Source organism: Ranitomeya imitator, chromosome 10 (assembly GCF_032444005.1).
Source record: "Ranitomeya imitator isolate aRanImi1 chromosome 10, aRanImi1.pri, whole genome shotgun sequence".
Classification (NCBI taxonomy): Eukaryota; Metazoa; Chordata; class Amphibia; order Anura; family Dendrobatidae; genus Ranitomeya; species Ranitomeya imitator.
In genome coordinates, this window is record NC_091291.1 from 63,345,013 (window position 1) to 63,363,258 (window position 18,246).

Here is an 18,246-nt window from a genome sequence, read left to right on the forward strand (position 1 = left end):
GATGTCCGCTCTATATCTGAAACTCAATCTTTCCAAAACTGAACTTATTCTGCTCCCGCCGTCTATGTACCTCCCTAAATCTGACGCCCCCCTGTCCACAATAACGCCCAGACAACAGGCGCTTTCTAGGTGTTATGTGTAACGCCAATCTTTTGTTCACCTATAAACAGTCTCTTGTTTCTTGCACCTGAAGAACATCTCTAGAATCTGCCCCTTTCTCACCATCTAAACAGCAAAAACCCTCACTGTTGCCCTGATCCACTCCTGCCTTGACTACTGTATTTCTCTACTAACTGGCCTCCCCCTCACTCGACTTTCCCCTCTGCAGTCCATCCTTACTGCAGCAACCAGGGTCATCTATCTGGCTAATTGTTACTCAGATGCCTCCTCTCTGTGCCAGTCATTGCACTGGCTGCCCGTTCATTATACGATCCAATTTAAATTGCTTGTCCTCACCCATAAAGCTCTGCACAGTGCTGCCCCCCCTACAGCTCCTCCCTCATTTCCGTTCATACCTTCTCTTTACACTCCGCAAGTAACTTTCGATTAATATCTGCACTAATCCTTACCTCCCACTCGTGGCTCCCTAGCTGCACCTATTCTTTGGAATGCTCTACCCCAAGAAATCAGGACTAACCACAACGTTATACAGTTTTAGTCGTTCCCTAAAAACTTATTTGTTTAGGGTGGCCTGTGACGTTCACTAATCAAATTCCTTTTTTAATACAGTCCAGTCACTATTTCTCTGAACAGTCTCCATCAAACTCCACCACAACCAAAAGTGCAACAAATACTGACTTGTGGCTAGCTCATGCAGCCTTTATCTATTCCCTGATTTCCTCAAGAAAACAGTACTTTGTCACCCCCACTTTATTGTAGATTGCAAGCTCTTAGGAGCAGGGTCGTCATTATCTTTGCTTTATTGTATTATCTTTAACTTTGTTGCTTATGACTGTTGTATATGAATACTGAATTTTAAAGCGCTGCGGAATATGTTAGCGCTACATAAATAAAGATTAATAATAATAATAATAATAATTTATTAGGATTATTTGGCCTATTCTTCTAAACAAACACTCTACAAATACAGGATGTTTTGTGGATTTTCTTTCTCTGAAACAAATTGTGAGTTTTCCATTCGCCACGACAGCACCCACGAGAGAGGGGATCCGCCCCTAGGAACAGGAAACCTACAGAGAGATAAAAGGGGCGGCCCCCCCTCGCTCCTCAGTTGGTTTCCTGTTCCTAGATGGGAACCCACAGAGAAGACTCTCGGTGGTGTGAAGAGGAGAACTCGCCTGGATGCCGCCTGTCTGTCTCTGCTGTGCGACAGGGGCTCCAGAGCGGGTAGACAGAGTCGGGGGTTCCTGCTGGCTCCCCCCTCATCTGCGGTGGCCTGCTGAGAGGCCTGAAGCTTAGCAACGATCTCCCTGATGGGAGACCGTTGTAATGGATGACCGACAAGGTGTACCTGGACCGACCCGGAAGGGGTGTGTGTGTGTCCTCCAGCGTTATAAATCACAGCTCTGCTGTGCAGAGGGTGCGTCACCATGTCATCCCATGAGGAAGTCTGTGAGCGCCCCGTGGAGGAGGTGGTTGCACCAACTGGCAATGTCAGAAAGAGAGGCAGTGGATTGTCCAAAGTGAGCGACTCCACTGACAAGTCAGGCAGGAGGTCGTCCCATAACACACCCCAGGCCGAGCAAAGGAGCCGAGACCCGGTATACAAGTGTACTTCAGGGTGAGTGTTTTTTATTTAGCTCCATGGAAGCTTATGTGGTTCCCCTCCTTATGTCTTAATAGGCGAAGATGACTGGGAAGACCAAGCACAAACAATGTGCAAAATGTACTGACCCCTTACCTGACTCATATAGTAAAAAACTATGTCAGGCTTGTATAGACAACACACTGCGGTAGGAAGAGTCCGTTAAGATGAATGAAATACGTCTTATGATTCGGGAGGAGCTTTAGAGTTTAAAAGGAAGTAGTCCATCCATAAATATTGAGAGGAGAGTTAGCAGAGCATCCTCGCCAAAAGCTGACACGTCGGCAGAAAGCGGGGAGGTCGAGTCAGATGCGTCTCAATTATTGGGGTCATCAGATGAGGAGGACTATGTCTGCTTTCCTACGGATAGCATAAATAACTTGGTTAAGTCGGTAAGAAGTACTATGGGGGTTTTGGAATAAAAAAAACCCCAGACCCAGCAGGAGGTGATGTTCGCGGGTCTGTCTCAACGGAAGGGCCATGTGTTTCCAGTAAACCAGGCTATAAAGGACCTGGTTAAGAAAGAATGGAGTAAAGGTCAGAAGGGGTTTGTGCCAGTGTCCTGTAAAATAAGCTACCCCTTTGATGACGAGGACTTAGCCTCCTGGGCTAAAGTACCGAAAGTTGATGCAGCTGTAGCATCTACCTCTCGCTGCTCCTCTTTGCCGGTAGAGGATGCGGGTTCCTTGTCCGATCCAATGGACAGAAAGTCTGATGCGCGTCTCAAAAAGTCATGGGAAGCTTGTGTTACTGCATTTAAGCCAGCAATTTCAGCTACATGTACTAGTAGATCCATGTTGGTCTGGCTGGAACAACTAGATCAAGATATCAGGAGTGGTGTTTCCAGAGAGAAGTTGTGAGCCTTTATTCCATTGATTAAAGGGGGCTGCAGCATTTATATCTGATGCCTCAATAGACTCTCTCCGCCTGGCGGCTAGATCAGCTAACCTCTCGAATACGGCTCGTCGAGCATTATGGCTAAAGAACTGGAAGGGAGACGCCCAGTCCAGGGCTAAATTGTGTGCCATACCCTGCCAGGGTGAGTACCTCTTTGGATCTGTCCTGGATGACATACGCACTAAGGCGGGCGAAAGGAAAAAGGGGTTTCCTAATCCCTTTATTCCTTCCTACAGAAGGGCGTTCAGGAAGCCACCATTTGGAAAGAAAGGAGGCTTTAAAGACCGCTGGAGTAACAGGGAGTTCAGGCAGAAGGGCAATTTGTTCAACAAGCGCCCCTTCAAACCAGCGGATAAGTTCCGAGAACCCTATTCCACCGGTGGGCGGTAGACTACTACAATTTGTTGAACAGTGGAAAGAGATAACGGCCAATACATGGGCCTTAAATTTAATTTCATCAGGTCTCACCTTAGACCTCATCCGGATGCCTCCAGATTCTTTTCTTCTTACCTCCCTAAAATCCAGGCTACAGCAAGAGGCACTGGAAACTGAAATCAAATCTCTTTTGTCCAAACGAGTACTAATAAAAGTTCCATCATCTGAAATAGGAAAGGGCTTTTACTCTCCCTTATTTCTAATTACTAAGCCTGATGGGTCCTTTAGGACTATATTTAATTTGAGGAAATTGAACACCTTCATAAGACCTAGAGCCTTTAAAATGGAGTCCATTCGATCAGCCATTAAAAATGTATTTCCCAACTGTTACATGGTGGTACTAGATCTTAAGGATGCCTACTACCATCTGCCTATACACCAGTTACACCAGCAGTTTCTTAGGGTAGCGGTTGTAATAGATGGTCAGGTTTGTCATCTGCAATACAGGGCAATGCCATTTGGCCTATCAATGGCTCCGAGCGTCTTTACTAAATTATTGTTGGAAGTAATGTCATTTTTGTGGTTGAAGGACACACTAGTCATCCCGTATCTAGATGATCTACTTATAGTGGGAAGAGACTCCCTACAGTGTGAACAGAGATTAGAGGAGGTAGTTTTTTCCTTACAATCTCTTGGTTGGATTATTAATTGGGAGAAATCCAGACTTTGGCCTGTTACATGTCAGAAGTTCCTTGGTCTCCTTTTGGACTCGGTTGATCAAATATGTTGGCTGCCAGATAGTAAAAAAACCTCCATAATTGATAAAGTAAACTTAGCAACCAATAGGCGTAGTATGACCTTGAGAAGCGCCATGTCATTGCTGGGGTCTTTAACTTCTTGTATTCCTGCAGTTGATTGGGCACAATTTCATTCCAGGCAGCTACAGAAATTTGTATTACAAGAGAGTATGAAAAATCAGGGACGTTTAGATCAGATAGTTTTTCTACCGTCAGAAGTGGTACACTCCCTTACATGGTAGTTAGATTGTGGAAATCTGTCAAAAGGAGTTCTATGGGTAATCTCTCCTTCAAATATAGTCACCACAGATGCTAGTCCTGAAGGTTGGGGAGCACATTTTCGAGATCTGTGGGTTCAGGGTCTCTGGTCCAGATCAGAATATAGTGATTCTTCTAATGTTAAAGAATTTAGAGCTATATATTATTCCCTGCTCCACTTTCTTCCTCAGCTGCGAGGCTCTCACACAAAGGTCCTCCGACAACACCTCTGCGGTGGCCTATCTAAACCGTCAAGGAGGTACACGGTCAGACACTCTTATGGAGGTGGCATCAGACATCATAATGTTAGCCGAAGGTCATCTGTTGTCCTTGTCAGCGGTACACATAAGAGGGATAGACAACTTTCAGGCCGATTTCCTCAGTTGTCATACTCTTCATCAAGGAGAATGGATGCTCAACAGGAATATTTTCAAAATGATAACTCGATGGGGCATGCCTCAAATAGACTTGTTCTCAACAAGATCCAATCGTCAGGTCAGAATGTTTGCCTCCCTATGCAGGCTAGACAATCCAGACATATTAGATGCCCTTCAGGTACCATGGACTTTCGACCTGGCATACGCATTTCCACCATGGAATCTATTGCCCATGGTGATAAGGAAGATAAGAGAGGAAGGGGCAAGAGTTCTGTTAATAGCCCCCTTTTGGCCCAAGAGGCCATGTCAATTACAGACCCATGGATTCTGCCTCTGACCGACAACATGCTGTCTCAAGGTCCATTTTTCCATCCTCGGGTGAAGGGCATGAACTTAACTGCCTGGAATTTGAGAGGCAATTACTAAGTAGGAGAGGGTTTTCTAGTGGATTGATAGATACCCTTATGAAGAGTAGAAAACCTTCTACCACCAAAATTTGTTAAAGTCTGGAAAAAATTTCTTCAGTTTTACACTACACAAATTTCTTCAGAGGTACCTATATTTTTAATACTAGAGTTTTTGCAAAAAGGTCTAGAATTGGGACTCTCGGTTAATACTTTGAAAGTTCAGGTTTCAGAGTTAGGGGCCCTTTTCAGTTATGATGTCGCAGGTGATAGATGGATATCCCGTTTTATATCGGCATGTCAACGGTCGAAACCAATAAATATACCACAGGTGCCCCAGTGGGATGTATCTTTGGTCCTGGATGCATTGACACAAAGCCCGTTTGAGCCTATTCATGCAGCTTCATTAAAGAACATCTCGTTGAAAGCGATATTATTAGTAGCATTGGTATCAGCTAGAAGAGTGAGTGATCTGCAGGCATTGTCAATCGATCCTCCATACTTATCTATAACACCTGATAGAATAGTTTTGAAAACAGACGCATGTTACCTACCTAAGGTGGCCACTAGTTTTCATAGATCCCAGGAGATCTTATTACCTACCTTTTATAAAGACCACTCGTCTCCAGAGGAAGTAAGACTTCATACCCTAGACGTAAAAAGGACTATTCTGGCCTATTTAGAGAGAACTAGGGACTGGAGGGAAGAGTAGGGCCCTGTTTGTGTCTTTTTAGGGTAAAACCAAAGGATCCAGAGTCACGAAGGGGACGTTATCTCGTTGGATCAGAGAAGCCATAATCTTGGCTTATAGGGCCAAAGGAAGAGATCCTCCAATGCATGTGGGGGCGCATTCTACAAGGGCCTTGTCGACTTCCTGGGCAGAAAGGGCGAACGTGCCAATAGAGCTTATATGTAAGGCCGCAACTTGGGCTTCACCAGGCACCTTTTATAGGCACTATCAATTAGACCTATCAGCTGCTTCTGATCTAACCTTTGGGGTTTCGGTTCTTGACGCAGTTAACCTACCCAATTTATAGTCTCTGAAATTCTCTCGTGGGTGCTGTCGTGGCGAATGGAAAATACCATATTACTCACCGGTAATGCTCTTTTATAGCGCCCACGACAGCACCCATTCACATCCCTCCCTTTTCTTTGTATAGTTGCACGTGGTGCTTTTTGGTGAGGTGTAAATATTAGAAAGATGTAGTATAAGGTTGTAAATATGTATGTATATATATATATATATATATATATATATACTAGATTGTGGCCCGATTCTAACGCATCGGGCTTTCTAGAATATGCATGTCCCCGTAGTATATGGACAATGATGATTCCAGAATTCGCGGCAGACTGTGCCCGTCGCTGATTGGTCGAGGCAACCTTTATGACATCATCGTCGCCATGGCAACCATTATGACATCTACGTCGATACTGTGCCCGTCGCTGATTGGTCGAGGCGAATTCGCGGCAGACTGTGCCCGTTGCTGATTGGCCGAGGCAGCCTTTATGACGACATCGTCGCCATGCTGTGCCCGTCGCTGATTGTTCGAGGCAACCTTTATGACATCGTCGCCATGGCAACCATTATGACATCATCGTCGCTGTGCCCGTTGCTGATTGGTCGAGGCCTGGCGGCCTCGACCAATCAGATACGCGGGAAGTCTACGTCCTTTATGACATCATCGTCGCTGTGCCCGTCGCTGATTGGTCGAGTGTTATGACCTGGTGGTCAGGACAATAATGGACCTGGTGGTTAAGAGCACACGGAATGACCTGATAGTTACTGATAATAAGGACGAGCTCTGGGATGTGGGAACTCTGCTGACCGCAATCCCTAAACCTATCAAACACACTACAAATAGCCGTGGATTGCGCCTAACGCTCCCTATGCAACTCGGCACAGCCTAAGAAACTAGCTAGCCCTGAAGATAGAAAAATAAAGCCTACCTTGCCTCAGAGAAATTCCCCAAAAGAAAAGGCAGCCCCCCACATATAATGACTGTGAGTTTAGATGAAAATACAAACACAGAGATGAAATAGATTTAGCAAAGTGAGGCCCGACTTACTGAACAGACCGAGGATAGGAAAGGTTACTTTGCGGTCAACACAAAAACCTACAAAAAGACCACGCAGAGGGCGCAAAAATACCCTCCGCACCGACTCACGGTGCGGAGGCGCTCCCTCTGCGTCCCAGAGCTTCCAGCAAGCAAGACAACAAATTAAATAGCAAGCTGGACAGAAAAATAGCAAACCAAAGAAATACAAGCTGGAACTTAGCTTCTGATGGGAAGACAGGTCACAAGAATGATCCAGGAATGAACAGACCAATACTGGAACATTGACAGGTGGCATGGAGCAAAGATCTAAGTGGAGTTAAATAGAGCAGCAGCTAACGAAATAGCCTCGTCACCTGTGAAATTCAGAAACACCCACCAGAGGTAGTCCATGGACAGAACCAGCCGAAGTACCATTCATGACCACAGGAGGGAGCCCGACAACAGAATTCACAACAGTAACCCCCCTTGAGGAGGGGTCACCGAACCCTCACCAGAGCCCCCAGGCCGACCAGGATGAGCCAAATGAAAGGCACGAACCAGATCGACAGCATGAATATCAGAGGCAAAAACCCAGGAATTATCTTCCTGACCATAACCCTTCCACTTGACCAGGTACTGGAGTTTCCGTCTCGAAACACGAGAATCCAAAATCTTCTACACCACATACTCCAACTCCCCCTCAACCAACACCGGGGCAGGAGGATCAACGGATGGAACCACAGGCGCCACGTTTCTCCGCAATAACGACCTATGGAACACATTATGGATGGCAAAAGAAGCAGGAAGGGCCAAACGAAATGACACAGGATTGATAACCTCAGAAATCTTATACGGACCAATGAAACGAGGCTTAAACTTAGGAGAGGAAACCTTCATAGGAACATAACGAGACGACAACCAAACCAAATCCCCAACACGAAGTCGGGGACCCACACAGCGCCGGCGGTTAGCGAAACGTTGAGCCTTCTCCTGGGACAATGTCAAATTGTCCACCACATGAGTCCAAATCTGCTGCAACCTATCCACCACAGTATCTACACCAGGACAGTCTGAAGACTCAACCTGCCCTGAAGAGAAACGAGGATGGAAACCAGAATTGCAGAAAAACGGCGAAACCAAAGTAGCCGAGCTGGCCCGATTATTAAGGGCGAACTCAGCCAACGGCAAAAAGGACACCCAATCATCCTGATCAGCAGAAACAAAGCATCTCATCAGCACCCTTCTTGGTCAAATCAGTCAACGGTTTAGCAACAGTAGAAAAATTAGCGATGAAGCGCCGATAAAAATTAGCAAAGCCCAGGAACTTTTGCAGGCTCTTCACAGATGTCGGCTGAGTGCAATCGTAAATGGCCTGGACTTTAACAGGGTCCATCTCGATATTAGAAGGGGGAAAAATGAACCCCAAAAATGAAACCTTCTGAACTCCAAAGAGACACTTTGACCCCTTTACAAACAAGGAATTTGCGCGAAGGACCTGGAACACCATTCTGACCTGCTTCACATGAGACTCCCAATCATCCGAAAAGACCAAAATATCATCCAAATACACAATCAGGAATTTATGCAGGTACTCTCGGAAGATGTCATGCATAAAGGACTGAAATACTGATGGAGCATTGGAAAGCCCGAATGGCATAACCAGGTACTCAAAATAGCCTTTGGGCGTATTAAATGCTGTTTTCCATTCATCGCCTTGTTTAATACGCACAAGATTATACGCCCCTCGAAGATCTATCTTGGTGAACCAACTAGCCCCTTTAACACGAGCAAACAAATCAGACAGCAACGGCAAAGGCTACTGAAATTTGACTGTAATTTTAGTAAGAAGGCGGTAATCAATACAAGGTCTCAAAGAACCATCCTTCTTGACCACAAATAAGAACCCTGCTCTTAACGGTGATGACGACGGGCGAATATGGCCTTTCTCCAAGGATTCCTTTATATAACTCCGCATAGCGGCGTGTTCTGGCACTGATAAATTGAACAATCGGCCCTTAGGAAACTTACTACCAGGAATCAAATTAATTGCACAATCGCAATCCCTATGAGGAGGTAGGGCACTGGCTTTGGGCTCATCAAATACATCCCGATAATAAGACAAAAACTCTGGAACTTCAGAAGGAGTGGAAGACGAAATAGACAAAAATGGAACATCACCATGTACCCCCTGGCAACCCCAGCTGGACACAGACATAGATTTCCAGTCCAATACTGGATTATGAACCTGTAGCCATGGCAACCCCAAAACGACCACATCATGCAGATTATGCAACACCAGAAAGCGGATATCCTCCTGATGTGCAGGAGCCATGCACATGGTCAATTGGGTCCAATACTGAGGCTTATTCTTGGCCAAAGACGTAGCATCAATTCCTCTCAATCGAATAGAATACTGCAAGGGCTCCAAGAAAAAACCACAGCGCCTAGCATACTCCAAGTCCATCGGCAGCGCCTGAATGCACAAATGCCATAACAGAATAGGATGACAAAGAGCAAATCAGAGTAACAGACAATAGAAATTTAGACTGTACCGTACCAATGGTGGCAGACCTAGCGCACCGCTTAGTGCGCTTAGGACAATCGGAGATAGCATGAGTGGAATCACCACAGTAAAAACATAGCCCATTCCGACGTCTGTGTTCTTGCCGTTCAGCTCTGGTCAAAGTCCTATCACATTGCATAGGCTCAGGCCCATGCTCAGATAGTACCGCCAAATGGTGCACGGCTTTACGCTCACGCAAGCGTCAATCGATCTGAATGGCCAAGGACATAGACTCATTCAGACCAGCAGGCATGGGAAACCCCACCATGACATCCTTAAGGGCTTCAGAGAGACCCTTTCTGAAGATTGCTGCCAGGGCACATTCATTCCACTGAGTGAGCACAGACCACTTTCTAAACTTCTGACAATATATCTCCGCTTCATCCTGACCCTGACACAAAGCCAGCAAGATTTTCTCTGCCTGATCCACTGAATTAGGTTCGTCATAAAGCAATCCAAGCGCCAGGAAAAACGCATCAACATCACGCAATGCCGGATCTCCTGGCGCAAGGGAAAATGCCCAGTCTTGAGGGTCACCACGTAACAAAGAAATAATGATCTTTACTTGTTGAACAGGGTCACCTGAGGAGCGAGGTTTCAAGGCAAGAAACAATTTACAATTATTTTTGAAATTCAAGAACTTAGATCTATCACCAAAAAACAAATCAGGAATTGGAATCCTAGGCTCTGACATCGGATTCTGAACCACAAAATCTTGAATGTTTTGTATCCTTGTAGTGAGATTATCCATCCAAGAGGACAGACCTTGAATGTCCATGTTTACACCAGTGTCCTGAACCACCCAGAGGTAAAGGGGAAAATAGAGACAAAACACACTGCAAAGAAAAAAAAAATGGTCTCAGAACTTCTCTTATCCCTCTATTGAGATGCATTAGTACTTTTGGCCACCTGTACTGTTATGACCTGGTGGTCAGGACAATAATGGACCTGGTGGTTAATAGCACACGGAATGACCTGATAGTTACTGATAATAAGGACAAGCTCTGGGACGTGGGAACTCTGCTGACCGCAATCCCTAAACCTATCAAACACACTAGAAATAGTAGTGGATTGCGCCTAACGCTCCCTATGCAACTCGGCACAGCCTAAGAAACTAGCTAGCCCTGAAGATAGAAAAATAAAGCCTACCTTGCCTCAGAGAAATTCCCCAAAGGAAAAGGCAGCCCCCCACATATAATGACTGTGAGTAAAGATGAAAATACAAACACAGAGATGAAATAGATTTTAGCAAAGTGAGGCCCGACTTACTGAACAGACCGAGGATAGGAAAGGTTACTTTGCGGTCAGCACAAAAACCTACAAAAAGACCACGCAGAGGGCGCAAAAAGACCCTCCGCACCGACTCACGGTGCGGAGGCGCTCCCTCTGCGTCCCAGAGCTTCCAGCAAGCAAGACAACAAATTAAATAGCAAGCTGGACAGAAAAATAGCAAACCATAGAAATACAAGCTGGAACTTAGCTTCTGATGGGAAGACAGGTCACAAGAACGATCCATGAGTGAACAGACAAATACTGGAACATTGACAGGTGGCATGGAGCAAAGATCTAAGTGGAGTTAAATAGAGCAGCAGCTAACGAAATAGCCTCGTCACCTGTGAAACTCAGAAACACCCACCAGAGGTAGTCCATGGACAGAACCAGCCGATGTACCATTCATGACCACAGGAGGGAGCCCGACAACAGAATTCACAACAGTCGAGGCCTGGCGGCCTCGACCAATCAGAGACGTGGGATTTCCAGGACAGACAGACAGACAGACGGAAAAACCCTTAGGCAATTATATATATATATATATATATATATATATATATATATATATATATATATATATGTGTGTGTGTGTGTGTATATATATATATATATATATATATATATATATATATATATATATACAGTTAGGTCCATATATATTTGGACAGAGACAACATTTTTCTAATTTTGGTCATAGACATTACCACAATGAATTTTAAACAAAACAATTCAGATGTAGTTGAAGTTCAGACTTTCAACTTTCATTTGAAGGTATCCACATTAAAATTGGATGAAGGGTTAAGGAGTTTCAGCTCCCTAACTTGTGCCACCCTGTATTTAAAGGGACCAAAAGTAATTGGACAGATTCAATAATTTTAAATCAAATGTTCATTTTTAGTACTTGGTTGAAAACCCTTTGTTGGCAATGACTGCCTGAAGTCTTGAACTCATGGACATCACCAGACGCTGTGTTTCCTCCTTTTTGATGCTCTGCCAGGCTTTCACTGTGGTGGTTTTCAGTTGCTGTTTGTTTGTGGGTCTTTCTGTCTGAAGTTTAGTCTTTAACAAGTGAAATGCATGCTCAATTGGGTTGAGATCAGGTGACTGACTTGGCCATTCAAGAATATTCCACTTCTTTGCTTTAATAAACTCCTGGGTTGCTTTGGCTTTATGTTTTGGGTCATTGTCCATCTGTAGTATGAAACGACGACCAATCAGTTTGGCTGCATTTGGCTGGATCTGAGCACACAGTATGGCTCTAAATACCTCAGAATTCATTCGGCTGCTTCTGTCCTGTGTCACATCATCAATAAACACTAGTGCCCCAGTGCCACTGGAAGCCATGCATGCCCAAGCCATCACACTGAATCTGCAGTTTTACAGATGATGTGGTATGCTTTGGATCATGAACTGTACCACGCCTTCCCCATACTTTTCTCTTTCCATCATTCTGGTAGAAGTTGATCTTGGTTTCATCTGTCCAAAGAATGTTCTTCCAGAACTGTGCTGGCTTTTTTAGATGTTTTTAGCAAAGTCCAGTTTAGCCTTTTTATTCTTGATGCTTATTAGGGGCTTGCACCGTGCAGTGAACCTTCTGCATTTACTTTCATGCAGTCTTCTCTTTATGGTAGATTTGGATATTGATACACCGACCTCCTGGAGAGTGTTGTTCACTTGGTTGGCTGTTGTGAAGGGGTTTCTCTTCACCATGGAGATTATTCTGTGATCATCCACCACTGTTGTCTTCCGTGGGCGCCCAGGTCTTTTTGCATTGATGAGTTCACCAGTGCTTTTTTTTTCTTTCTCAGGATGTACCAAACTGTAGATTTTGCCACTCCTAATATTGTAGCAATTTCTCGGATGGGTTTTTTTCTGTTTTCGCAGGTAAGGCTACGTTCACATTAGCGTCACGCGACGCAGCGTCGCCGACGCACGGCAACGCATGCGTCATGCGCCCCTATATTTATCATTGGGGACGCATGCGTTGCGTTGTCGTGCGTTTTCGGTAAAACGCACGATGCATGCGTCGTTTCACCGCACCTGGGTGGCGTCGGAGACGCTACATGTAGCATTTTTGTAGCGTCAAAAAAAAAACGCGCGCGTCGCACTTGCGTCGCTCGTGTGTCGTCAATGCGTTATAATTTCCCATTGAAACGTATTGACGACGCACTTGCGTCGCGGGTGTGCGTTTTACGTGCGTTGTGCGACGCATGCGTCGTTAGATAAAAAGAAACAAAAAAGTGTCTAGACAGTGTCTAGACAGTGCAAACAGTGAGAAAAACATCCCCCATATATAAAGAAAATGTTGGATTGTTTGTCACTTCTGCTGCAGGCTACACTACAGAGTACATCTACTCCTACTACAGTCTTCTCATCCGCTGTCCAGAGATGTAAGTATAGAATGATTCTCTGCATTTTCTACATGTTTTTTAAAATTATTTTTGCAAGTTGTGTTTTATATTCTGCATTGTGGTTAAAGATATTGTGGTATTTTTAGTCTGGTTGTGATGTATGACGTTGTATAGGATGGCGTTTCATTGTCTGCGGCCTTGATTATTGTTCTTTCTAGGATAGATTTTTCGTTTCCATTTTTTGGTTTGGTGGTGTTTTTTGAATTCAGTTGTGATGTTTTATTCTTGCGTTATATGATGGCGTTTAATAGTCTCCGGCCCTGTCGGTTTTATATTAAAGTATGGTAGTATAGAATGATTCTGCGCCCTTTTATTACATTTATTAATTTTTTATTGCAAGATGTGTATTATGTTCAGCACTGTGGTTGTGTAAAGACATTGTTGTATGTTTATGGTTGTGATGTATGGCGTTGTATGCCCTTTTATTGTCTCCGGCCCTGTCTGTTTTATTGTAAAGTATGGTGTGTTATTAATGTTTATGCCCTTAATTTTTGGGTGTTGTTAATGTATTACTTCCAAAAAAAATATTGTGTTTTTTGTGTTGCTCCGTGCATTCTGTACTTTTTAAAAAAAAAAAAAAAACCTTTTTTGTGATTACTACATTGGGTCTGTTGTAGATTAGTTTTCTTATCTTTAGGCTTTTGTACTCTGCCATTGGGTTGTCTCTGCCATTGTTTCTTTAATTTAATCAATGTGGCAGTGTTGTTTGCTCAGCGTTAGTTCAGTTGGAGTGCAATGTTCTTTGTGGTTTAAATGACTTTTTTTTTTTTTTTATTTATTGCTGGATTGTGCATAGGAGCATAGTATCAATGTTTTTTTGTTCTTTATTTCAGATTTGCATTATTAGTCATGGCCAGCGGCAGTGATTCCAGCAATACCCCACCGCTGAGGAGTCCGGTGAGTCCATGATCTACTATTGCTTACTATATTCGCTGTCATTTGTAGATGGGTCACTCAACTTTTTGGTAAACTATTTTGCAGGCTTCTTCAAGTGAGGAGGAGGACCAGGAGGAACAGAGGGAGCAGCAGCAGGGACCACGGGGCCAAGCTGTGGTTGCAGGACGGAGCGTAAGTATTTCTTTCAAACCTATTATTTTTTTATTTTTTTTTGTGGGTATGGGGGGTGGTGGGAGGTTGTGGTGTTGTGTGTAGTAGGTGGCGGTGGAGGAGGTAGGGACAATTTTTTTTACCTTTCAAACATTAATATTTTCTATTTTTTTTTAGGTTTCACAACGGGCCCTGGATGAGCCACTTAATATCGACCTTATGGTGGCATCAATAGAAGCACGGGGCCCGTTGTGGGACAGCCGTGACCCCCAGCACGCGGACCAGGGCATATTGCGGCGTCTGTGGTTGGAGGTGGCACAATCGTTGTGGGATGGCTTCGACAGCGCTTCCTCCAAGGCTAAAGCTAGTTTCCGTAAGTATTTCCAAAATGCTGCTGTGACCCATCATGCCAGGATTACACAACCGTCTGTGATGTCTTCTATTGGGATTGCACACGGTTGCGTAATCGTTTTCAATATATTATCTAAAACCTTTTTTATTTTTTATTTTTAATACACAGTTAAACAATTGAAGACCAGATGGCGCTCCATGAAGGACCGCTTCCGGAGGGGCCTGAAAAAGGAGGGACAGACTCGTAGTGGTGCTGCCGCTTCAAGGACCTCGGTGTACAAGTATAACCGTATACTGCAGTTCTTGCGACCGGTCCTTGAAAGCAGAGAGTAAGTATAGTACCTATGCACACACCTAGTTTTTACAACATGCATATTCACATACTACATTCCAGCCACGTTGCTTATTGCCCAGCCATTTATTTTGGCAAGTCCCAAGTATAGAAATGAAGAAAAAAAGGCAAGTTCACCGAGGTGTGAAAAGTAAAAAATACATACTTTTATCCACTTCAATCATAAGCAGAGGATGAAACATCAGCACAATGCAATAGACACTATCTACGCGTTTCAGGTGACAGGGAACATCAGACCTGAAACGCGTAGATAGTGTTTTTATTGTATTGTGCAGATGTTTCATCCTCTGCTTTTGATTAAAGTGAATTTTGTTTTTACTTTTCACACCTCGTTGACCTTGAATTTGTATTCATTTCTGGTCTTCTCACACTTGACACAGCGGCTCCCTTCTGGGATTACAACAATGGTGAGCTTGACTTTTAGCAATTTCACTAAAATCTGAAGTATACATAAAAATAGTAGATTGGCCAAGCCCAGCCAATATTTAATAGTGGAGTAGTATAGTGGCTATACATGTGTATCCACGATTTTTTATACACAAAAAAGTAAAGTATAATAGATACGGCATACCTTCAACTGCAAGGCAGGTTATGTTCCCATGGTTGCTCAGCTCGCAGGACCTGTGATGACGTCTCGGTCACATGACCGTGACGTCATGGCAGTTCCAACGTAAGCATAATTGTCTGGCGTTGCAAACCACAACCATGGGTGACTATTTAGAAATAAATAAATACCTTTTTGTTTAATATTGATGGTGCATATGCAGTGTCAATATTAAAAATAGTTTAATATTCATGGCGGCAATGGATACCTGGCGGTAAAGTTTAATGACGCATGTGAAATGTGATATTTTGTATACTAATGGTTTCCTTATGTTTTCACAGAACACACAGCAGCACCCGCGAGACTGTCCTTTGTGAAGCGCCATCTGAACAGTCGCAGCCATCCCACAGCGAGAGCAGGTCTGCACCAACACAATCTGGTGAACCGGCAGCCGGTCCATCAGATGTTCCCCTGGCCGAGGCCTCTGTCGCTCCTTACTTTGGGTCTTCCCGACAGCGTCAGCGGGCCTCGGACAGGGCGCCCATGTCCAAATTTTTACATCTGAGCACCGTATTTCAGAATGGTTTCAAGGCGCTGTGCGATAAAATGTGCAATATCGAACGGCGTCTTGAAAACATCGAAACGGATCTCTCGAGGCCGGCCAAACATTTTTTTACTGCCATTCACAACGGCATGGTTGAACATCTTACGCCGGAACTCCAGATTTCGTTCATGCAGGGCTGCAACAATTTATATGTCAGTGCTCTGAAGCAGGCTCGGGTCATGCAGTCAGCGACAAATATGCCCGCAGTACCATCGCTGGCTGCCATGACTCCGACTCCTGCTGCAGAGCACCACCACAGAGCTCCGCGTGCCGAGGGCCACCGCCACCACAGAACAGAGCCCCAAAGTTCTGAGCCTGACAGGCCTTCAAGGGGACACAGACGGGAAGCCGACCCCCACCCAGAGGGAGAGAGGAGGAAAAAGAAGAAGAAGACGACGACGACAACAAGCACTACGTCCTTGGCTATGGCTGCTCCCAAAAGTACCACCAGAAAACACCCCGGGTCGACCCAGAGCACACCAAGTACCCAGGCTGGGTCTACACGGAGTACACCCAGTACCCAGCCTGGGTCAACGAGGAGTACACCATCAACACAGCCTGGGTCGACCCGGAGCCGGAGTAGCCAGCCAAGGACACTGGTCGTCCCTCCTCCTCCCTCACCTGCTACTTTCCAAGTCTCGCCACCATCCACTGCCTGGATTGATGTCGGCATCCCGTCTAGTGTGATAGAGTATGCTGCTTCCTCCCCCTCGTCCTCCTCCTCGGTCTCCTTTACACCCCAAAAAACTGTGGGATATGAATCCCCTTTAGTTGCGGATATTGGTACCCCATAAAAACATTTTCCCCAATTTTATTTTTGGACCCTAAATAAATTTGTTATATTTTTTCAAAAAAAAATTTGGTTTTTATTGTCTCAAATAAAGTTTGCACCAAATCACACCTTGCGCTGTACACACAAATCTTGTCTTTGTAACACCTGATGTGCAATGTGTGACAATATTGTATCAATTTTTTTTTTCATTTTTTTATAGGGCTGTCGCTCTTTGTACTCAGATGTTACAAACACAAACAGCATTGCTCAATATGTCAAGTTTACAATGTACCATCACACAACGATTTCAGTATAGATAAATTTGGTTTTTTATGTGTAACCAACGTTATCTTTTCTGAAATCGTAAAACGATTGAGCCCCTGCTGTGAGTTTTTTGGTGTCAGCGAATGATTTGGAATTCTTTTTGGGTAACTGATCAGACGCTGTCATTGTTGGATTGGCGAGTTAGACACCAATCCAGCGATGTCTTTGTTTTAAACAAGGGAATATTGGGTTTACTAGTGCACTGTTTTAAACACTCAAATAAAAAGTGAACAATACCCCACAAATATAAAAAGGTGTCTACCACGTCCCTCGCCGTCATCTTTCCGCACTGACACTGTGATTACCGCCCGTAAAGCTGAGCACACCGTTGACTTAATAATAAACGCTGTGCTGTGCTTTAGGGCTGCCACAGTACGGGAAGTTGACGGCGATGGACGTTTCACACACCGGAGTGTAAGGTTTTTTTGTAATTTTTAAAATTACATTTACAATGGTAAACATCGTGATTATGGCAAAGCGCTTTTACCCAGATTACACGGGACTTGCTCTTTTTTGGTCGCTGGAGAGCTGTCTGTGTGACAGCTCTCCAGCAACCACGCGACAACTAGACAACGATCTCGATCCAGTCGTATCACTGGTCGGTATCGTTGGATAATACTTTTATTAATGTACCTTAAGATTATTGGTCAGGTGAGGTGGAAGCAATGTTCACAGTGTCGCCACTATTTTACTCTGGACAAATTCTAGCATCCTGAGTACAATAGTGTTAACTCTGTAGAGTTTTGCAAACATGATCGTCTCCCTCCTTGTCAAGCCAGGTTCCATATGCAAATAGTCTGCAGGATTAAAAATGGTTGACAAGGTGGGAGCCGATTATGTTATTATACGTCAAAACTATGGAACACACAAATTTTGTGTGACACACATTACTTTCAATATTGGATTTTACAATTCTATTACTATGAAAAAACGTATGGGAGATTTGTTTGGTGAAAACGGAAAGGCACAAGAACTTTATTTCAAAACACAACGCATTAGAAAATCAGGGGACATTATAACAATAACCAAACATAGGATGGTTAAATGACATGGACTACACGGTGTTTACATGGCATCATAACACGAAGAATTAA

The 18,246-nt window shown here is 44.3% G+C and overlaps 2 protein-coding genes across 4 annotated transcripts in view; both read left to right on the plus strand.

Annotated features, from left to right (window-relative positions):
- Window positions 1-18,246, plus strand: part of LOC138651327 (C-Jun-amino-terminal kinase-interacting protein 4-like) — an 834,119-nt gene that overhangs the window by 377,627 nt on the left and 438,246 nt on the right. The window lies entirely within an intron of this gene.
- LOC138651328 (uncharacterized) lies at window positions 13,205-16,875 on the plus strand. The gene is made up of 5 exons (XM_069741431.1): window positions 13,205-14,055; window positions 14,140-14,226; window positions 14,383-14,578; window positions 14,726-14,885; window positions 15,794-16,875. Exons 1-5 carry the CDS (start codon window positions 14,008-14,010, stop codon window positions 16,848-16,850), a joined length of 1,548 nt encoding a protein of 515 aa, XP_069597532.1. The 5' UTR covers window positions 13,205-14,007; the 3' UTR covers window positions 16,851-16,875.

Excerpts from the sequence above, each read along its gene's own strand:
- LOC138651328 (XM_069741431.1), top strand. The coding sequence starts at position 14,008 with ATGGCCAGCGGCAGTGATTCCAGCAATACCCCACCGCTGAGGAGTCCG. Across the intron at positions 14,056-14,139 it reads CCCCACCGCTGAGGAGTCCG|GCTTCTTCAAGTGAGGAGGA; the intron begins GTGAGTCCATGA and ends ACTATTTTGCAG. Across the intron at positions 14,579-14,725 it reads CAAGGCTAAAGCTAGTTTCC|TTAAACAATTGAAGACCAGA; the intron begins GTAAGTATTTCC and ends TTTAATACACAG.